Source organism: Cnephaeus nilssonii, assembly GCF_951640355.1.
Source record: "Cnephaeus nilssonii genome assembly, chromosome: 2".
NCBI lineage: Eukaryota > Metazoa > Chordata > Mammalia > Chiroptera > Vespertilionidae > Cnephaeus > Cnephaeus nilssonii.
In genome coordinates, this window is record NC_137073.1 from 104,141,979 (window position 1) to 104,165,919 (window position 23,941).

General features: G+C 41.4%; 1 protein-coding gene across 1 annotated transcript in view; it reads left to right on the top strand.

Annotated features, from left to right (window-relative positions):
* The first annotated feature begins 7,992 nt into the window (after positions 1-7,992).
* The window catches only part of HCN1 (hyperpolarization activated cyclic nucleotide gated potassium channel 1), a 313,423-nt gene continuing 297,474 nt past the window's right edge, over positions 7,993-23,941 (top strand). Inside the window, exon 1 of the mRNA XM_079800292.1 lies at positions 7,993-8,500. Coding sequence (XP_079656418.1) covers positions 8,103-8,500 — 398 coding nt within the window. The 5' untranslated portion in view covers positions 7,993-8,102. The remainder of the gene's footprint in view (positions 8,501-23,941) is intronic.

Genomic DNA, 23,941 nt, shown 5'->3' on the forward strand with positions numbered 1-23,941 from the left:
CACAAAATGCCACGGCCTGGGTGAGTCTATTTTGAAGAAGTGGCGTTAGAAGAAGTTTAAGTTTAAAAAGTTTGGCTCTCAAAAGAAATTTCAATTGTTGTACTGTTGATATTTGGCTCTTTTGACTAATGAGTTTGCCGACCACTGACCTAGAGAATTATTTTCCCGATAGGCCTGATTTTGAAAGCCATTCCTTGTCTAACCCAGATTTCCACCTTGATTAGCGGCTAGTGAGTAAATCTGAAGTTACCTTTAGAAATAACTCACATTGCCTTTGTTCTTATCCACTTTGCTTCTGAGTACATTTTTCTGGGAGCCCCCAAGAGCTGTTGCCTTTGTCCTCACAATAAGTCTACTCTTGGTGGGCTGCTGCTCCACGGAGCTCAGAGGACCTTGCAGGGTGCTGAGCTGCCTCTGTGTGGCTCATAGGGCATCTCTGGTTGGACACCGGGACCCCCACTTCCCTCATAGGGTACAGCTCTGATGCTGGGGAGCCATTATGTTGTCAACACTGCCTAGTACCACGCGTTTGGCAAGTGTATAGCCGAGTCCATGTGAGTCAGTGTAGACTACAATGGGTATTTCTCTCCCTTGGTGTTACCCTTTGTTGTAAAGAGCCCACTAATCCATGCAGAAGGGTGGACAGGTACTGATGCCAGCTCCAGATCACTACGTCCTTCTTTATCTTATGGCTATTTCAGTAGTGCAGGGCCATGGTGTCTGGCTTCTTTCCTAAGAAGTTTCTCAGGCTTCACACAGTGAGCTTCTGACGGCTCATTCACCAGTTTTCTAGCCACTGTTTACTATCACTTCCGATTTGTGTTTAGCCCATCCAAAGTCATCCCACACCCAAAGAAAAAAGAAGTGGTTTTCATTAATTCATGACCCATTGTTTCAGTGATTTCATCTGAACGCTAGGACCAGTACTCTAGTTGGCCAAAGTTGCTTCTGGCTCTGGTAATCTGTGAGTCTGTGAGTTTCTGACTCTTTACACAACTAATATGCCTTATTCCCAAGCTTTGCTATTCCTGAGTTTGGTCAAGTAATGAGCCTGTATGAATAATTTTTGTATCATTTAACAATCTCCAACAGCCGATGCTTCATTGACTCATTTATTACACAAAGACCTAAATATAATCTATTAATTTCATTAGCTTCATCAATCTATTAATGCCATAATAAATTGCCACTTCTATTTCGACTGAAAAGTTACATTTTTCAAGATATTGCTCATAAATAGGACTTTCCTTATCCTAATTCTAGTTGGACCCATGTAAAAATATATCAGTATCTCTTCTCCTTTTTTTTTCCATAAAAAATATTGTCAAATCTAAAATCTAGGGTAATATTTTTCTTGCATTAAGCACTTAAATCATTTTTTAATTTTAATGTTGACTCAATAATTTCATTGATAGTATATTATTTGGCATGAAATGACCCTGGTTCTGTAACACAATATTTCCATAGAAAATATAGATAAAAATAGAAGACACAAATGAGGGAATTCTTGTGGGAGAAATTAGGGAGTGAGTCTCTACATTGTTATCACAGAAAACGCAGCCAACTGCCTACTTTCTCAGTCTGTGCTGAAGCGCTCAGAGTGTGGGCGAATAAACTCCATGTCCTGGCTTGAGTCCAGCATCCATACCTGTGATGGGAGGAAGGGGCAGCAGGGTTCTGCAAGGGGAGCCTCGTTCTAACCAGTGGACTTAGGAAAGGGCTCTAACGCAAAGAAAGGGATTATACAAAGAAAATCGACATAAGGCTCCTACCAATTAAAAAATGTTTATAACCAATATTTTTAACCAAAAAGAGTAAGTTCCTCTAAATGGACACCAAGTTTTCAGAATGCAGGCATGCTGTTTAATTCATTTCTCCATTCCAGTGAGGTCAATTCTTTGTCCTTTCTGGGACTGCTTACCCTATTTTCTTTAGCCAAAATCTTACCCTAATTCCTGGCCATTTATTTTAAATTAAGTCCTTTGTTTATAAAAATATTAAGAATAGGGGATGTGAATGGATAAGTGTAAAGTAATTGACATTGCTGAGGTGGGGTGGAGGGTAACAAAACAAATAGGTTAAACAAACTGGAAATTTAGGATTTTTTTATCAATTGCTAGGGATGAGAAGAATCACAAAAATTAACCTCCTTTAGCCAAATTTATGCATTCTAATTGATTCAGAGGCAAAACCAATAATAGCCTTTTTTTTTGTGGGGGGGGGGTAATAGTATGCAACTTCATTTTCAAACTTTCTTTGAGATTTCCTAAAGAGGTAGAGAAAGTCGTCTCTGAGACTCAGAGTTGATCAATGACATCTTTGTCATAGTACCCGCCTCCTCTCAGAAATGAGTCAGGAGGTTTGGCCTTGGAAGTGAAAGGTCAAAGGGGAACATGACTTTAAGAAGGAAAATAACATTCATCATTTCAGTCTTGGCAAATTATTAACCCCATTTCATCTTATTCATTCATTCATTCATTCATCTGGCGATGAGACATTCAATAATTTTCAAAGCCAAGACCCATGTGGGTTTGAAAAATATACATCTAATTCTTACTAAAATAAGTACACCATTTTAGTTAGGGTCACAGACAGCATTGAAGTTAGAGAGACTGAGTAAAAGGTAGCTCCACCACATAAAAGCTATGTCAAGTTTTTGTGTGAATAAGCTCTTGATCCTAGTGTGTAAATGGAGACAGAATTTACCTTACAAAGTTAAACTGAGCTATCTGCGGAGCACACAGCACAGGGCCCAGCACAGAGTAAGCTGGCGTTATCCCTAGAAGTTATAACACTAGTACTGCTCACAGAAAAGGGTAAAAGACGCAAATCAATAACTATCATGCACTGCAATCCTCCATATAGTAGTGAAAGGAATAGTGATCTACCAAGTGAATTAATAGCCAAAAATGTATCTAAACAAAACATAACTCCCAGTACTGTGCTGAATAAAATAAGTGAAAGCAAGCACCCTTGTCTTATTGTTGATCTTAGAGGAAAAGCTTTCAGTCTTTCACCATTGATATGATGTTTGCTGTGGGTTTTTCATATATAGCTAAGTGGTTTTCTTCATCACTTGAAATAATGGATTTTGTCAAATGACTTTTTTCATCATTTGAAATCACCACTATGTATGTCCTTACATGTGAAATACTACATGTTTTTCCTTCATTCTGTTACTGTGGTGTATTACAATAAATGATTTCTACATGTTGAACCATCCTTGCATTCAGGAATAAATCGCTTGGTAAGATGTATAATTCTTTTAAAATGCTGCTATATTTGGTTTGCTGTTACTTGGTTGAGGACTTATGCATCAGTGTTCATAAGAAATATTGGTCTGTAGTTTTCTCTTCATGTAGTACATTTGTCTGGTTCTTCCAGCTCTCTTTGTGATTTCTTCTTTGATCCATTGGTTGTTTAAGAGTGTGTTGCTTAATTTTCACAAATTAGTAAGTTTTCCAGTTTTATTTCTGTTATTAATTTCTAATTTCTTGCTGTGGGCAGAAAAGGTAATTTGTATGATAGCTATTTTTAAAACTCAATTGAGAACCCTTAATTTGTGGCCTAGCAAATATCCTAGGTGCACTTGAGAAGAAGGTGTATGCTGTTCTTGTATAGAATGTTCTGTTATGTCTAATTGGTTTATTGTGTTACTTAAGTTATCTGTTTCCTTGTTTATCTTCTGTCTGGGTGTTCTATCCATTATTAGGTGTAGGGTATTGAAGTCTTCAACTATTATTGAAAACGTATTCATTTTCGCCTTTAATTCTTCCCAGCTTTTGCTTCATATATATTGATGATCTGTTGTTATGTGTACAAAAGTTTATAATTGTTATATCTTCTTGCCATATTATCTTTTATTAATAAATAATGTCCTTCTTTGTCTCATAACTTTATTTGTTTAATTTATTGATGAGAGGGAAACATCCATTTGCTGTTCCAATTATTTATGCATTCATTGGTTGATTCTTGTATGTGCCCATCTTTTCTGATATTAGTATAACTACCCCTGCCTTCTTTTGGTTACTATTGTATGGACTATCTCTTTCCATCCTTTCACTTTTAATATAATTTTTCCATGTTGACTCTGTTTTTACTTTCTAAATTTTGTTATTAACTATAATGATTATACAGTTGATTCTTCTGGGTTTCCAGGGAAGCAATATTATCAACTAAAAATATTACACTTTGCAGCCATGCTGGGTATGAGTGTCCTGCTCTGACTTTAGCAGCTCTGATGCCTCACATTAAGCATGATATTGCTGGATGCTCTCCAGATGGATAATTGAGTTTTCCTGAGCATAAGACTCACAGAGGCTGAGGGGTTGCCTTTGGTAAACTATTCTTTTGCTGTTTCTTACAGTTGCTTTCTTTAACACAGACAGAGCCAACACTATTTCCTTACATGTGAAATGCATGTTTAACCTATTTCTGTATCCTACTAAGAGGACTAACATGTTTTATTTTTTAAACCTTTAAGTTCCATTGAGACTTTTTCAATAAGCTGTCAAACTTCAAGTTGCCCATCTATCTTTTCTGTCTCATTTTACACGTGCTTGTGTCTGCTGCATGATTTTATTTTAGTTTCATATGAATCTTCTGCTGCTGCCTGCAATTTGATCTTAAGCAGAGTATTAAAGGAAACAGGGAACTGTTTAAAAGATGCATAATCCTGGGATGTCCTGAACAGCACCCATTCCGACTACTGTTGGCACATTCTCATGAAATAAATTCATAATTGATGGTTTCAGATGAGTCCTCAGAAATTAGATCCCTCTCAAATACCAGGCACTTTGTTTGACATCATGGACATCGAATGACATAGAGTCGAACATGATGGTAGTCCTATTTCTAAGATGACTGAAAACAGCAAGAACAACAACAACAACAACAACAACAAAACCCACCACTCTAATCAGCAGACAGGGAAACATGCTAAGAAGAGGTTATCCTCAAATTTCAGGCCTGTCTTGGGATATGGTCCACATGTGTCTGGAGTGGGTTAGGGAAGGGAGAGGTAACGGAGAAATGGAAATGACAATGGGAAAAGTTAGGCCTGGGGCTGGAGAGTGGGACGCTAAAGGAGAGTGGAGCCTAACTTGTTCTTATCTGTGATTCTCATCTCCTCCCCCCTGCTGAGCAAATGATCATCAGCCCCTGATTTCTTTCTTGCTCAAAAAACTGTTCTAATTCATTCAGTGGGCTCAGAAATAGAATAGAACAATTAAACAATGAAAGAAATGTATCTGTTCTAGCCACAGAAGTCTAGTTTCACAACTGAATCCCATTTTTAAACGTATTTGCTGATTCTGCCTGTCTCATTGTTTTCATTCTTTTGTACTTTTCACTCCTAATCTTCTTGCCAGTTCTCTCTTTTCTGAGGGAGTTTTTTTTGTTTAAGTCCACATTCTAAATGGCTTTTAGTCAACAATCTAAAAGTACAGTAAAGAAACTTGACCTTTTTTTTTATTGCTGACAACCTTAATAAATGAATATCATACACATTCCCCAAATTTTAAAAATGCGTATTTTGAGGATGCGAATGAATGAAAAGTGACGTACAAGCTGCACCTGGACCAACCAATGACTTATGACCCTATTTAGCTCTTTCTTTGTTCTATTTTGAAAACTTGCTTTTTCGTAGTTCTGTCCTATTAGTTCAGTACAGACCTTGAAACCGAGAAAAATTCTGTCTAAAATAACTGCCTGGTCATGAGTAAGATGAAGTTGAAATAGAACAAATATGATTGGCTAAAAGAAAAGAGAGAGCGACTTAAACTCAGTTAGCATAACATTTTAGATGGTATAATTTTACATTATTATAACATTTAAAATTTATGTTAAAATATACATTGTTCCACTCCTGGCTGAAAATAGAGGGGTTGGAGAAGCATGCAGAATGGTCTGATAACGCAAGTGCCTGAGTCCCTGGGCCTTCCTCGGGAAGCGCTGGGCTGTAGGCCTGCTTGCTTCTTCTATCCCCTGGGCTTCTCTGGACCTTGGCACCTGCTGTCCTCCTCTGACCTTTTGCGTTTCCAAAGTCCCTGCTTTGATAGATCACAGCACAATATTGTTCCCATTTTCCCTATTTCTTACCATTGCTATTTAGCCACCTATACTATTTCCTTAGGGTTCTGGGTTTTGGTTAGTTGAAAACATTTGGCGTCTGAGTCAGGATGGGACTCCCTGAAAGAGTTCGCATAGGCTGTGGTAAGTAGAATGGTGAGGGAAATCATAAAAAAATTAGAATGCAGTTGGGCCTAATGGCTCCTTGGTTCTGCTTCCTCCTGCCTTGTTCTCTGCTCTCTGCTCCCTCTCTCTGCCCTGTTCACCCCTTGTGAAGGCGTCCAGTTCTCTTACTTTGTCCTTATCCTCGCCTCTCCCATTGCTAGTTGGCTTCCTCTCTGTCATGCCAGGCCACTGGTGGCCAGCGTGTCACAGATTCTCTCCTTGAGGTGCCCGCTCCTCTCCCCACACAATGTGGCTGTAGCAGACAGGACCCCATGAGACCAGGGACGCTTGGTGGGGCAGGGTTTCCTCGGAACAGGCCGTGGACAGGAAGACAATGCTTGTGTCAGAAAAATGCTGACTAAAATGACTGCCTGGTCATGACTAAGATGACGTTGAAACAGAACCAAAATAGGGTTGGCTAGAAGAAAAGAGAAGGTGACTTAAACTCCGTTAAGCATGCCATGTTAGAGGGTATATTTTTACATTATCGTAACATTTAAGATTTAGGTTAAAATATACATTGTTCCACTCCTGACTGGAAAGAGAGGGGTGTACTGCCAGCTCACCAGCCACTCAGCAGGGCAGCCGGGGGAGCCTGAAGACTGTTTTGGGACATGCGGGGCTGCCCTGCCGAGTGACTGGTGAGCTTGGCAGTACATCTTGTTCCCTTTCGCTAATCCGGGGGGTTTGGGAGACACCGAGGGGGGAAAGGGGCCCCGGAATGCCTCCCTCAGCATTAGTAGCACGCTGTAGATTTCATTTGAGGGTACTCTTCTCCATCTGAAGCGGTGATTGCATTCTGCCTAAATTCCAAGTCACCTTCGCTTCCTGGCGAGGTGTAGGTGAACACGGACCCACGCGCACGCCCCTCACTGGGTTTCCCTGATTACATAACTTGCCTGCAAGCTAGGTCAGCTCCGGCCAGGTCTCCCTAGCACACTTTTGTCTCAGTAAAGGCCGCGGGAAGACCTCCCTGCTCGCAGGTGTGTTGGTGTGCGTGGCCTCGGGGAGAACGAAATCCCATCCCCTGCTTAAGGAGGTCTGAGAGAATAAGCAGGGATAAGTGGAAAGAGGTCAGTTGTCTGTGGGTACAGAGCTTAATCGGGGTTACCCAGACATAGTAGCTTTTGCTGTCTGCTCTCGCCTTCCAATGCACAAATGCACACACACACACACACACACACACACACACACACTGAACTTCCCTTCTGCTCATGAAACTTGTCATCCATTGGCAAATCTTACTTTCCCGTGTACATCTGGCTTTACTCGTGCATTTTCTGCCTGCGGAGCCTGCCACCCCCTGTCCCTTTCCCCATCGGTAGCACCATTCAAACAGGCGGCCCAACACGGTGACAGTGTCTCGGTGAGTTTTAGGATGCTGTTTCTTTTGGGTGAACATACATCCGCCAGCTCAGTCCGTCTCTCTCCTCTTGGCATACATGTACGCCCACTCTCCCAACGTGTAAGATTAAGTGTCTCCCAGGGTTGCGGAGTTCAATGTCACGCTGGGCAGAAGTGGAGCGAGCAGCAGTGTGCGGCGTGCAGACCCTTCCGGCCGGCAGGGGGCAGCCGCGGGGCGGCGCTGCGCGGGCTGAGCGGAGGCTCTGGCTCCGGCAGCCCCAGCCCAGCCCAGCCCAGCGGCAGCGCAGCCGGAGCGCAGCCACTGAGGGCAGCGGCGGCGGCGGGAGCGAGGCGCGCAGCGAGCAGCGGGCGGGCGGGCGGGAAGCAGCAGCCGCCGCCGCCGCCGCTGCCGCCGCGACGGGCAGCCGGGCTCGCGCGCAGCCGGCTCGGCCCCCGCCCCGCAGCATCGAGCCCCCGGCGAGTGTGCCGCCCGTGCCGTCTCCCGCCCGCCGCGTCCTCCGGGCATGGAAGGAGGCTGCAAGCCCAACTCGTCGTCCAGCAGCCGGGACGATGGCAACAGCGTCTTCCCCGCCAAGCCGCCCGCGACGGGCGCGGGGTCGACCGGGGCCGAGAAGGGGCTGGGCAGCCCGCCGGGGGGCGGCGGGGCGGGCGCCAAGGAGCTGGGCAACTCCGTGTGCTTCAAGGTGGACGGTGGCGGCGATGAGCCGGCCGGGGGCCTGGAGGACGCCGAGGGACCCCGGCGGCAGTACGGCTTCATGCAGAGGCAGTTCACCTCCATGCTGCAGCCCGGCGTCAACAAATTCTCCCTCCGCATGTTTGGGAGCCAGAAGGCGGTGGAGAAGGAGCAGGAAAGGGTTAAAACTGCAGGCTTCTGGATTATCCACCCCTACAGCGATTTCAGGTACGGGCTCCGCGCGCCCCGGGCGCCCCGTGCGTCCCGCCGGCGGCGCCGCGCTCGCCGGGCTCGGGGAGGGGCGCGGGGCCGGGGAGGCGAGGGGAGCAGAGGCGCCGGGAGGGCGAGGGTGGCGCTGTGGGAGCCCCCACGGGGGACTGAGCCCGTTCTTCAACTAGTTTGCACCCAGGACGGAGTTCCCGAGGCCCGGGATCCAGCTCCCCCTTGCTCCGCCAACTTTGCGGACCCAGCGGGAGAAAAAGGCCACAGTGACCCCGGTGGGAGGATGCAAAGTTGTGCCGGGAAACTTTTCCTTAGGAGATGACACTGTAAGGAAGGGGCCGCCTGACAGTGGTTTGGGGGGTTCCGTGCTGTTCCCCCCCCCCCCCGAGAAGTGCGTCCCTCCCCAAAAGGAAAGAGGCGCTCCTGGGCTGAGCAGAGGTTGGGACGGCCAGTGGGGGACAGTCACCCACAGGTCCCCGCTCCTCGGGCCGCTCTCGCCCGGGGAGTGCCCATCTGTGTCCCATGCACAGGCGCTGGGCATCCTAGTGCATTTCTGCCGACCGGGGCCGGCAGGCTGGGCGCGGGGTTCTGCGCTCGACGCGGCGGAGACTTGAGAGTTGGGTGCCCGGGGCGCCGAGGGGCTGGGCGGGAGCGTGACCAGCAGCCGAGCCCGAAACAGTCGCGGGCGTTCCCAGACTCCCTTCCTGAAACCCAGGGACACCCGCCCTTGACCTTGACTCCAAGTCTATTTCAGAAACCTCCTTCCCGTTTCCCCAGCTGGAGAACTAGGGCAGGGAGCTGTCAGCTGTCAGGGTAGCTGCTTCGGAGACTTAAAATGAAGACATTTCCTGTTCTTATTTGTCACCCAAGTATTCCTTCGCTTCTGGGCAATGGTTAGAGATTATCAAATGAAGGTCGTGGAGTAGATCCTCTTATGGGCGAGCGCACTCGCTTAGCCACTTTATTTTAGCTCCCGAATAAGCTGGGCTTTCCATGAAAAACACACACACGAAAATCTAATCACCATCAGGGTGGCCTTAATTAATTAACTGAACTCGTTCGAAAAAAGAATCAGCGAAAGGGGTGTGCGAGCACACTAAGCCGCCTAAGCAGGTGTCTGTTAAACAGCAAACAAGAATAGCAATAGGAGGCAGATTACTTTTGAGTTATGTTTAGAAGAAGCACAGGGAAATTGCCATCAACTTCAGGCCTTCGTGGGAGCTGTCCGCGGTCCTGAATGGCATTAAGCTGTGGAAAACCCCTCACTCCTGCCCCACAGAGAGCCTTGGCGTGACTGTCTCACTTTGTCTGAGATTCTTCCTCAGAAATCAGGAGCCTCGATCGTTTGTGCGTAGAGTGAATGGATTTCAGGAAGTGCATCATTTTGAAGTTCTTATTTGCAAAGACACAGCAATATCCAGAGGAGAACTTATGAAACCTAATGGTATTTATAGTCCCTAGAAAATTAAGAGTTTGACTGAAAGAATGTTCATACTAAAAGGATCTACTAAATATTCCAATATGTTTCCTCCACTAGGAAGACACTAACAGGAACAAACTGGTAAATGACCTTGTCAGAAAGTATGTAACACTGTCCTTTTGAATTTTAAAGGTCAGAAATTATATATAGGATTATATATAGGATACTTCCTCTCTCAATCCTCAGTGGAAATATGTTGCACCATATATTACCATTTTTTTTCATGGAAAAAAACTTTATATGGCAACAGTCTTTAGTCTTAATAACAAAAGTAAGCATGGTCTTTCCTGAAATAGATTTGGTTCAGTATTTACATGCAAATAAAATGCTAAACTTTAATTTCACCCTCAATGAAATGATTTCAAAGGATACTTGTATGTTTTTGAGCAACATGTAAAGACTACATTTTTCAAAATGGTGTCATATATCAAACAGTTAAACTTTTACCACTTACTGGATAAAAACATAAGGCTATCTTTCATGAATTGTAATAGTGTGCCAAAATCTTTTGAATGAATGAAATTCATGAAATTAAAGATTCTCTACATTTTCCCAAGTAACTCATATGAGATGAGCTATCTCTTTATTTTTAAAAAATATATTTTTATTGATTTCAGAGTGGAAGGAAGTAGGAGAGAGAGATAGAAACATCAATGATGAGAGAGAATCATTGAATGGCTGCCTCCTGCATGCCCCACACTGGGGATCCAGCCTGAAACCTGGGCAGTGCCTTGACCAGGAATGGCACCATGACCTCTTGGTTCATAGGTTGATGCTCAACCACTGAGCCACACCTGCCAGGCACAAGCTATCTCTTTAAAAATAAAGAAATGTTACTAAAAAAAGGAAGAAATCTAAATCAAATGATGGAATCATGCGTTTCAAAGAAATGGGAGATGACAAAGAAGTGAACTGGTACTCTAAACAAATTCCATTGTGGAGTAGTTTGGAATGTGTGAATAATTGCATTGGAAAAAAGAGAATGACAGACATAGATTAATAATTACTAACTTGAAGATATCTTAAAATAAGATTTTTAAAATTATAATTACAGTATTTCTAAAGCAACAAACTAAGGATGTAATCATATAAATACTTACTTGAAAGACAAAATTCTGACAGTATGTTTGTGTAAAGGAAAAGCAATGGTGAGTAATCTTCAACACAATAGGTATGTTGTGGGCAGGATCTGTGCACCGCAAGGCCCTTTTCTGAGGAAGACACTTTCAGGGAGGCTCTTAGCTTTGATTCCTGCAATGCCAACCTGACACTCAGTCATTTATCCACTGAGAACATGACTCTTAAGAAAACATTTCCATGGGGGAGGGGTGGGATATTGGATATAAGGATCCCCAAAGTGTATTTTCCTTGACACTTTCATAAGCCTTCATCTGCTCTTCGGTCAGCCCACACTGCTGCTTGTAGCCCGAGCCTGCTGCTCCAGGGCACGTCTGGACTTGAACACTGTGGCTAATGATCTGGTATCTCTCCCTTCTTGGGATGCTTTCTCTCCACTTTCTGGTCCCTTGCCACTTCCTGGGAAAGTGGTGGCGGGGCTGGTGCTCCCACCGAGACTCCCAGAGAGCTAGCGAGGTGCCTCTCACTGGGCCCCGGAGACCTACTGCTGTGTCTGGCAGGTGGTTCTCTCCCACCTCAGGTGGAAGTAGAGCAGAGGCTCAGTATTTCCCTTCTTCCTCTGGAGAGGATGTTAGAGAACGCCAGAGAGGAAAGTAGAGTCAAATACTATCAATACTGTTAGGAAAACTGGGCCGGAGCTAAAAAAAATCTTATGTTTTTGTTTACACCATGGTTTCTAATCACCCAAATGAGGGCAAATATAGTTAAAGAATAAAATCACACTGACCTTTGCATAGGGAGAACACGGTGTCAGTCTCATTGACTTTCTTGTGAACAAAATACACAACTACAGGGTACCGCCAAACAATGTATACACACTTTAACAGCAGATAGCTCAGTGTTGACAATGAAATGTATTTTAATAAAAACTGCCTTTATAGTCTTCAAAGTGTGTGTATACATTTTTTGTGGATACTCTATATTTAACTTGGAGATTAAATTTGATTTTTTTTGATATTACTAACAGTGATTATATGTTTATTAGCTAAAATTTTACTTTTCACTTATTTAATTAAAAAAAAAAAAAAAAGAGTGACACAGGCCGGACATTGTGCTTTCACAGCTAATCCATAGTTGTGATATAATCACTGAAATGGATTGAAAGAATACTACTGAGAGTACTTTTGCGGATGGTTTTTGTTATGTGATTAATTTACTTTGGAAGACTTTATCCCCAGACTATTGGCTATTTCGGGGATTCCAACATTATTAAAAACAATACTCCTTTTCCATATATATTGCCTGCCAACCTCTTGCTTCTGGTAGGGGAGATTTCATATCTCCATGTTATTTCTTCCTCTGCTGTTCACCAATTAGTCTGGATCACTCTGTGCCAAGCTTATTGCATCATCGGGTCCACAGGTCCCTGGAGATGGGAGTCGCTTCCTGAAGAAGAGACTTTCTGGGTTTCCACCTCCCAGTTGCATTCACAACTGTACTGGTGTCAGGGGTCACTGATGTGTCCCTCAGTGAAGGGAGCCTTCACCCAGATTCCACAGCTAATGGGGGAGACCTTTTGTTTCCAAAAGCCTCTCAGGAGGAAGCAATCCCACCCTCTGGGGTTTAAGGACTAATTAGCCTATTGTTATGTTATCTTTGTTCTCCCAGCAACACTGCCCCCTCCTTTCATTCCCTTTCCATATCAACACAGCCAAAATTAACCTTAAGAATTTACTTGTTTTTTTCTGTTAGATGTACCTTTTTATATCTTAGAAATTCAATTAAGTTTTTTTCTTCCTGGCTCTAACAACTTTTAGGCCCAATTAAAATGAAATTATTGGAAATATTTGGAGGCATGCATTTTTTTTTCAGTTACTTTTTCTTAGTGTACATGGAAGTTATGCAACTTTAAGTTTTATTAAATATTTTACTCTTTAATTGCATTTATGATATTACAGTTCTATTATATTATTAATATATCATGAGATGTTTTTCATTTTATTTCTGAGCAACTTCCCCTTTAAACCTACTTTTAAACCTACTTGGTATAATCTGAGACATTTGGGAAGATGTACTTTCACCAATTCATATTTCAGTATATGGAGTTGTATTTATGAACTAGAATGTTGAATAATAATGACTTTTAAAGACGTTGGAACTTATTATTAATATAGGTTTATTTAACAAAGCCAAATTAAACTATATCTGCTTGATCAAAAACATAAACCAAAAAAAACCCCACTAACACCAAAAGTCAATTTACATAGTATTTGTAATTCTTCATTATTCCACTCAATGAACCTATGTCCCAAAGTGTGAGGCAAGCAGAATATATCTGATGTGATTTTCATGTGAACATTTTGCCAGTCTGGCTGTCATTTTTGTGTTTTACAGATAATTCACTTCATTATTTAGAAAAAGAGTTGGGTTTAAGATGAGGATTTTCTTGTTAAGGACAAGGACTCCTCATGAAGACTCTTGAACATTTTCGGGCTCTGTGACAAGTTTTCATTTTATCTTTCTGTGTAAAGAGGTAGCAGACTGAATTAGGCAGACACCATACAGTTTAGGAGCAGAGCCAGTGGGAATGAAGAAAAAAATCTGCATGCACTAGGGAAAACGACTATTTCCACTTACACTACGTACTCTTCTAAAAATAATTTTCTTTGTGAGGGCATCTTGATGTAAAGCTTATTACTGTACAGAAAAAATGAGGGGAACATGGTGATGCTCAGTGGAATTTTCTGTTTTTGCAAAGTAAACCTTCCTGGCTGTGTGTGTGTGTGCGTGTGTGTGCATGCGCACATGTGCGTGCATGTTCATGTGTGTACACATGTATGATATAAACTATTCAAGGGACATCTGTGTACAATTATGTGTACATAACCATGGAGAGTGGGGCAAAACTAAGTTAACAATTTTGAGTACACGAAACACAGAGATTATTCTTGTATTATTATTTATTAATTATTGTATTATTTTTCATATGAACAACTATAAACCTACTTTTGCCCCATACTATATATAGGTGTCAATTATTTTTGAGTTGAGCATGTATCTGAAGCATTTCACCAATGTTTGAATGATAACAATTGATTTCATGGCCCTTTTCAAGGTTATTAATTTCCCCCTAATATTCTTCAATCCTTTCACCAACTAACTGACCACTCAGTGAAAGCAAAAGTAGCAGAATTCTGCATGCCCTGGATTTACAGTTGGAAAGTCTTATTTCCATAGGCCTGGCTTTATTTGCCGACATTAGCCATAACTCCAAAGAAGTAAGGCTAATTAGACACACAGTGTTAGCAGCTCTTGACACATTTTGTATATCCATGTTCGTTTTTGGTATTTGGTATTATATACAGTGCTGCAGCAAACATCTTTGTGCATTAGTCTTCATTATATCCTGGGCCAAGTTCAGGGAGTGGAATTACTGCCTGTGAACATTTTAGAGATTCTATCCATAGGGTTTTTACCAGTTAATACTGCCACCAGTGGAGACACCTTGTGAAAGTTGAAGAGTGATGTAGGTTCACCAATGTGGATGTTCCTATTTGGCTATGCATAGGCAGTTCTGGACAGAAACAGAACTGTCCTCCATTCTGTTCATCATAGAGTGGCAAGACAAGTGATGTTATATAACTAGCAAAATACTCATTCTGCTTAAAACCCTTTAGAGCAGCGATTTTCACCTCATGGCACACATAAACTACTAAAATTCTGCAGCAAATGAAAAAAATATATACTTTTGCCGATTTGACAAAAAAAATAGGTATACTTTTTATTGGTTTACAAAGAAATAGTGATTATCTACTTTTTTTGCTCCAGAGTGACTTTTAAAAAGTCAGGTGCCTATCCTTGTTAGGATTTCTGTTACCAAGAATTAACCAATCAAACACAACCTTATTATGCAGCATGACCAATAGGATGCAACTCTATCATATGACCTATGTATTTATAGTTTAAGACGGCATTCACACCTGATGGCTACTGTTGTGTTGGCTGTTGTCATTTTTTTTAATTTGATAGTTTAAGAGAAAAGAGGTCAGTGCCCCTGACTAAGTAGTCAGGTATTGCATGTTTTAGAAATTCTGTGGCACACCAGTTGAAAATTGCTGCTTTAGAAGCTTCCCATTACTGATAGAATACATTTGACAAACCTTCCATTAGCTACAAGACCTTGCGTAATTCCAGCTATCCCTGCAACTTCGTCATACTCCACCTGCTTTCTCCCTGTCTTCCAGCCACACAGGGGAATTTGTAGCTCCTACAACACACCGAGTTCTCATCTGCTTGTTTTATGTTTTAGTGTGATTTCAACCCGCTGCCTGAAATTAACTTTTCCCTTTCCATCATTCTGCATCATAGCTGGTTTATCCTTATCAACTGTATTTCAGTTTAATCATTGTGATCACCTTCGACACCTTTCCCTGTCCATTTTCTATCTGGGCCTCTTGTTTCAGTAAGAATTTATAATTATGTTTTATGTATGTCCCTCCATTAGAACTTAAGCTCCATTCATTTTTATATTCCTAATGTCTTAAACATGTACATAGTGTCCTTTTTTCCTGCTCAGCTTTCTCAGATGCTTTATTTTTAAACAGATCGTGAGATATAATTCACACAGTATGCAACTCACTCATTTAACTTGTATGATTCAAGGTTCTCTAGTAAGGTCACAGTTTGCAACCATTAACACAATGAATTTTAGAGCATTTATCATGCTGAGAAGGAACCCCATACCCATTAGCATTTATTGCTATCTTCCTCCTCTCCTCCTGCCCCTATAGCTTTCAGCAAACACTAACATACTTTCTGCCCCTATAGATTCTTTTTATTCTGGATGTTTCATATCAATGGAAGCATACACTATATAGTCTTTTCTTATGGGATTCTTTCACTTAGCATAATGATTTCGAGTTTCATTCAGGTTGTAGCATGCTTCAGTACTTTATTCCTTTTTCTGCTAAATACTATTCCATTGAATGGTTATACCAACTATTATATATGCATTCATCAGTTGATGGAAATCTAGATTGTTTTTTGTGTGTTTTTTTTTGGTCATCGTGAATACTATCCACAGGAACATTCTTATACATTTTTTTTTGTGTGTGTGCAGAGATATATTTCATTTATCTTAGAAGTGACATTGCTGAGTCAACATAACAGATTTTTACAAATATTATTGAATGAATGGACAAAGAATTAGTCTCCAACCAGGGTGTGCACACCTTTAATCTTAGCATTAATAAACCCAGACAGAGAAAGCCTTTTTTTCCCCTATAGTAACACCTGGCATGCCCTCCTCACTGCCACCTGCAAGTATGTGTCCCAGCTGCTACATTTGCCTGCCCGATATACAGACAACTGACTGGAACTGCAGCTGGTTAGCAGCGTGAATGTGGTGACATAGACGGAGTGTAAGAACTGAGCTAGGAATTTGGCCCTTCTGAGTCTTAGTTCTCACACTCCAGCTCTTTTACCTAAAAAGAAACAACGCTGCTAGTATAAATAATTCTCCAAACCTGCAGAAAACATGGTGGAACAAACCTAATCATTTGTTTTTCCTCCCTCTTGAAATCATTGCACAATAATAAGAAATAAACACAGATACATAGACAAACAGAAGAAAGAGGAGAAAGCAGAGAACAAGAGATCTCAAAAGCGTTTTGGAAAACAGAAAGCTGATGGAAATATTATTCCACTTCCACAATCCTTCACCTTGTACCCCAGAAGAGTTCAGGATGTGAAATTACTGGTTAGGAAATAGTTTCCAGGAACGCCGGCCTGGACCCAGGAGGTCTAAATGAGGGCCTCCTTAGTGAATCCAGAAGACTCATTTCTGACATGAGAATGCTCTGAGTCAAGTCCATTCTGCTCAGGCAGGAAATCATAGAAAAATGCCTCCAGTGGGAGACATTTCAAGGTTTTCCAGTAAAAATGTTATCTATTCCCTAATGACCTTGCAGAAAGCCTCACCTATGCACATAGAAACTGTAATCATATCTTCATATCCCATCATCTAATATGATCTGAAAAGAAAAGATTACAAGACGTTGGAGACAAATCACCATCATAAAAGAGAAAACCTAATCATATAGCAAAATTAAATCCAGAGAACAGAGGCATTTGGGATAAGGAGAAATCATAATATTAAAAATACTCTATCAATGATATCTTTAGGAAGGCATTTTATCTATATAACTAGAGGCCCAATGCACAAAATTCATGCATGGGTAGGGTCCCTAGGCCTGGCCAGCGATCAGAGCCAATCTGCGGGGTGACCAGCAGGGTAGTCGGGGACCCCCACTCGCATCTGCCTTGGCTGGCCTGGTGCTGCCTGCTCACCGACCCCGCTCCTCGCACCTCGCCCCCCTCCCCCCCCCCGCCTCTGCTGCTGGTTGGGGCCTGCAGGCAGGGAACAGCTCCTGCATTGAGCGTCTGCCCCCTGGTGGTCAGTGCGCATCATAGTGACTGGTCGTTCCATCAGTTGTTTCGCCGTTCGGTCAATTTGCATATTAGGGTTTTATACAGATAACAATGTGCTATAGCAAGGGTACCCCAAGAATAAAAAAGAGCCCTTGGATAAAATACGTTGGCACACAAAGTCTAGGAAACCTTTCATAGTTAAGGAAAAAAGAGAATAGAAAAGTATAAGCAAAATAAAGGATAACTTATAAAGTTGAAATCTGTGAGAAGAGTTCCAGAATGAGAAAAAATTGTGAAAATGGACATATGAATTAACATAGACATTTTAACCAATATATTTGGACAGCAGGGAGTGAAATGTCATTTTGAGAAACTCACAGAGTGCTCAGCTTGTGAAAGGCTCCACCAAGGATCACTGCACAGACGTGTCAGGATTCTACCCAACAGGAAAAAACCCCTGAAATTCTCCAAAGATAAAGTTGCATGTTAGGAAGTTGGAAACATACAATAAGCTAAATGCAATGTAACGCAGTCTACAAAATTCTGAAAGTGATTTCTAAAATACTTGGTACCCTGCCATGATATGAAGATTAAAGACATTCATAATTCAAGAATTCTAATCTTAACCACTCCTGTATCCTTTTCATGATGTGCTCCAGCAAAATGAGGAACTACACCAAGATCATGTGAAAACAGAAGAGGAGACATGGGCTCTAACACAGAGTAATACTGAAAGAAAGCCTGAGGAGCAAGCTTGAGTCTTGAAGGAAACCAATCTAGATGCTAGATGGGGCAGGAAAGCCGAGGGTTCTGGCAAAAGGCCTTCAGGAGAAAGAAAAAAACTGATGAATTTCAACATTTATCTATATAACTAGAGGCCCAATGCACAAAATTCATGCATGGGTAGGGTCCCTAGGCCTGGCCAGCGATCAGAGCCAATCTGCGGGGTGACCAGCAGGGTAGTCGGGGTCCCCCACTCGCATCTGCCTTGGCTGGCCTGGTGCTGCCTGCTCACTGACCCCGCTCCTCGCACCTCGCCCCCCTCCCCCCCCCCCCCCCGCCTCTGCTGCTGGTCGGGGCCTGCAGGCAGGGAACAGCTCCTGCATTGAGCGTTATGTATTTCCAAGAGCTGGGAATGATTAGTTTCAAAATGTCTATTTATATTCCACGTTCTGCTTACTACCGTTTCAGTACATAGAATGCAAAATGATCTGCCATTTTTTTCTATAAAGCCATACATCTCAGTCCATGTCTCTTGAAAGGGTTGCCCACTGCTACTACTACTTCCTTTACTTAACCTTAGTTTTTTATTTTTTGGGTTCTCCATCAGGGGGGCAGTGACAGAAGATAGAATTATAGGAACAGCTCCTGCATTGAGCGTTAAAGTAATGTGAATAGGTGTTCCAGAGATAATTTGGAACAAGATATCTTTGACATTGATATAAATACCTATAGCAGTGATGGCGAACCTATGACACGCGTGTCAGCACTAACACGCGTAGCCATTTCTGATGACACACGGCTGCCTCAGCGGCCACATGCCGAGGATGAAACATTTGCTGCTCCTGAGGATGAAACATTTGCGACTAGAGTCTTGGAGTTGACTCTAGTCACAAATGTTTCATCCTCCCCTATTAGACACTCTGTGCCGGAGGTCTGTAGGCCAAAACAACAGAAGTCCGGCACAGAGAGTCTAGTTCTGGGACTTCCAGTTAAGCCGGGATCTTTGCCCTCACTTCTGCCGGCAGAGCAGGGAGCAGCGGAATGCAGCGGGGGACGCATCTCTGGGGGCCCTGCCATTACCAGTAACCAAATAACAGTTAACCACAGCAACCATTATCTACTGTTCTGGGGTGTCATGGATTTCTAATCCATCATTACTGAGATAAGTGAGGGGGAGGCTGGGAGAGGCGAGGGTTTGTGGCGTGCTCTGGGTGTCGTTTCCCGCCATTAGAAATAGCGGCAGCCATTTTAATTCACATAAGGAACACCATCTTGCTCCATAGTGCAGACTCCATTTCACCACTATTACTGTTGTGCATCCTTATTAACCCCTATTTCTGCTTATTAACCCTGCCCTTTCCTAAAAGACAGTTATATGCACCATTTTGTGGTTAGTTAGGCTAGTTAACCCCTAATTGCCTGCAGGCCTAACAAGCTATCTATAATTCTATCTTCTGTCACTGCCCCCCTGATGGAGAACCCAAAAAATAAAAAACTAAGGTTAAGTAAAGGAAGTAGTAGTAGCAGTGGGCAACCCTTTCAAGAGACATGGACCGAGATGTATGGCTTTATAGAAAAAAATGGCAGATCATTTTGCATTCTATGTACTGAAACGGTAGTAAGCAGAACGTGGAATATAAATAGACATTTTGAAACTAATCATTCCCAGCTCTTGGAAAAAAGTGAGGATGAAAGGAAGGAATACATTTCCAGGCAGCTACACCTTTATAAGAGCCAATCTAATTCCATCCTTAAATTTATGAAAGGCTCTACAAATTTAACATCTGCAAGTTTGAGCATTGCTCACTCTATAGCTCAGCATGGAAAAGCGCTCAGTGAGGGAGAATTTATTAAAGAAACTCTCCTAAGATGTGCACCAGTTCTATTTCACGATATGCAGAATAAAGATGCAATTATTAAGAGAATATCTGAGTTACCACTCAGTAGAAATATCATAAAAGACCGAATAATGAGACTGAACACAAAAGTACAACATCAATTAAACAGAGACATAAGGAAGTGTAAATATTTTTCGATCTCTCTTGATGAAATTACTGATGTCACATCACATGCTCAGTTGGCCATTATTGGTCAATATTCTGATGGTCTCACAATGAGAGAAGAGTTGATAACGTTAGTATCAGTGTCAACAAGTAAATCAGGAAGCGAAATATGTAAGGTTGTTATACAAACATTTCGTGACTTAAGCATTGGTATCTCTAAAGTTCTGTCAGTGACGACAGATGGGGCACCAAATATGGTGGGGAAAAAAGTCGGATTTGTCAAATTGTTTACAGAAGCTATTGGACATCCAATTGTGCCTTTTCATTGTATTATCCATCAGGAGGCTTTATGTGCCAAGGCAGGATTCACCGACTTAAACGACTTAATGTCAGTTGTTACAAAAATAGTTAATTCAATAGTTGCTCGCCCCCTTCACAAGCGAGAATTTTTGGCACTTTTACTGGAGATTGATTCCACCTATAGTGGACTGCTGATGTACAATAATGTAAGATGGCTGAGCCAAAGCAAAGTTCTTGAGCACTTTGTGGAGTGCTTTGAAGAAATTAAGGTATTTCTTGACGATAAGGATCTGGGAAACTTTCCTCAGCTTAATGATGATAAGTGGGTCAACACCCTGATGTTTTCTACAGATCTCTCTGTTCATATTAATGAACTGAACTGAAAAGTTACAAGGTTTTGGCAAAAGTATGGACATTATGTTTGGATACATAAAAGCTTTTGAAAGTAAAGTTAAAATTTTCAAGCAAGATGTAGAAACTAAAACTTATAAGTATTTTCCTCGAGTAACAAAGTATTTTGAGAAGGCCAGTGCAGCTGTACAAAATGAAATGGAACTCTTGCATATGAAGTACCAGCATGTTTTAGACTAGTTACTTGACCAGTTTAGTGATAGATTTAGTCAATTTAGAAGTCTAGAACAGACCATGAAAATAATTAAGTATCCTGATGTAGTAGTCTACAGTAGTTTGGAATTGGTTTCCTATGGATGCAAATTGATGATTTGGAGATGCAACTTGCAGAATTTCAAGACAGTATCTGGGCTCAGGTGTTTGTTGACTTGAGGTCAAAGCTTGAGAATCTGGAAAGGTGCCGCTTGGAGAATCAAGAGGAGTGCCACTACGAACAGGAAATTTGGAGTGCCTGGAACCGACTACCAGACACTTTTAGCACCCTGAAAAAATATAACAATGGCTTTACTCACAATTTTTCCCTCTACATACTTTTGTGAGGCCTTATTCTCAGCGTTAAATAATATCAAAACCAACAAAAGAAACAGATTGACAGATGAAGTTAGTAGCGCTTGCTTGGGCCTGAAGTGTAAAAAATACCAACCTTCAATTGAAGATTTAGCCAATGAAATTCAGCAACAAAAAAGTCACTAATAGGCAGGTTAGTTAAAGAATTCCCCCTCCCCCTCACTTATCTTAGTTCACGGCACCCCACACAAGCTAAATAATATCAAGACCAACAAAAGAAACCGACTGACAGATGAACAAAGAAGTCACTAAGCAGGTAAGTTAAATATTTAGTTTTTGGTTTATTAAATACAATTATATATAACAATTATACATTTATGTTATTTAAACTATAAATATCACGAAATAATGTTTTTTCCTCAAAGTGACACACTACTCGAGTTATGCTCAGTTTTTTGGCGAAGTTTGACACACCAAGCTCAAAAGGTTGCCCATCACTGACCTATAGGGTACACTGCATACAAGCAAATGAAAGACCTTTATCAACTCCAGAATGATTTGAAGATACATAAAAGGGGGAAAAGTCACAGTACATTGTCTGGCTCAGTAGTGAATCCCACTGACCTGGTCACCATAGTCTCAAGAAGTTGACTGATTTAAGCAAAGAGTGTGGCCTATTTATTCTGGGAGGGCAAGAGAAAGGTGCATGAAGATTGGGAGCAGTAAGAAATCTAAATCCTCATGTGCCGTACTTGGAAATGAGCAGGTCTTACAGTTGATTTATCAATTGCAAATTAAAAATTAAATAGCCAAAGGAACAATTGAGGTGTTTGAATTAAGTGTGTGTGTGTGTGTGTGTGTGTGTGTGTGTGTGTGTGTGAAAGGAATGGGGCAGGGTTTACACGTTTTTTAATAATCCTTTAATACTATTTTACTTTAAACAAATACTATAGATAGGTTTTGAGGTAACATACAGTTTTTCTAAGAACACAGACTCTGGAGCCAGGATGTTTGGGGTACTATCCCAGCTCCACTACCCAGGCCTTCGTTCCAAACTTTTTGAAAAATGTTTCCTCATTTTCCTCCATAAAATATCTGTATCGCATCAGATTTGGGGGAAGGTATGTATTTTATATTTATATTATAAATATTTTTATATTGTCTAGATTAGTAGTGCTTAGGAATGATGCTCTGCACGTATGCTATATAAGTGTTAGCTGTTATTATGAAAGTGAAATGGAAACAGAATTAGGGCATGTGAACTACTTGAGGAAGAAAAGACTCTTCATACACACTTGACAGTCTTCAGAACTCCGTCAGCAGATGCGTCTGTGAAGGCAGGGCCCTGCAAGTGACAAGCTACTCTGTTTCCTTTATCTCCGTGGAAGTCTGGTGGCAGTTCCTGTGTGTGCTTTGTGAAGTGGGATCACTCAGGAGGCAGCTAGCCTGGGAAACTTCTAATACATCCGCTATTTGCAGTGTTTTCCAGACGTAACAGTATTATCTTCCACTCTGGTCTAGAATACCACAGCATCAAACATTTATAAATAACTTTTAGAGAAAATTCGAACAGCATTGCATGTGCTCCTTTCTGTTCATCTTTATTTTCATCAGAAAATGGCATCATTGTGCCATTTGGGATCTCATTCCAAATCAGTTAAATGTTTTATCTGAGCCAAATAAGATGATTCGTAACTTGCTATATTCTTTCACCTTTTTTCTTGTCAAAGTTAATAGTCATGAAAAACAGTTATTTAGAAATATGAGTTAAGAAAGATTGCAAATTTGAAATAATGATTTTTAAATCTTTTTTTTAAACCTCATTTTAGAGTAGATGCCACTTACTGCCCTTAGAGAATATTTCGCCTTGTTTTTTTTGTTTGTTGTTGTTTGTTTGTTTGTTTGTTTGTTTTTTGGCAGAAAATATCCCTAATTAAAATTACCCAGGCTTAGTTGTTTGAGAGGCATGATCAAAGGCTGAGAAAATGAATTTTGCAAGCTTTCTGAGTAGTACCTATAGGGAATGAGTATTAGCTATCTTTGCTGTAGAAGAGTCATTCATTGTTTAAATAATTATTTTTTAAAGCTTCTTTGTTCTGAGCAATAAATTTGGCAATTGTCTTGACTAATTATGTAAGTAAATTACAAAGAAGATTAATAACAGACATTTTGCTTGGGATTTAGATGTATTTTTTATTTATATAAAATAGTAGAGATCTATGCTAAAAGAACCTAGTTATGGCTGTGTATGAATTAAGCAATATAAATAACCCATAATTCTGTTAAGAGTAACTATTGATTATATTAATCATTCATAGGCATCCATTTGCCTTACTTAGGCTTCCAGGCTCATGAGCACTTAAAACATCAAATGAAGGCTGCGGGCCCTTTGCCCTGATAAAGTGCATATATCCATACAATACTCTCCGTGATTTCCAGAGGTCTGGGGTTCCCTTGGAACACGTTGATTTTTGGACCCCTAGTTAAGACCGCCAGAACCGTTTAATATTTGTACAC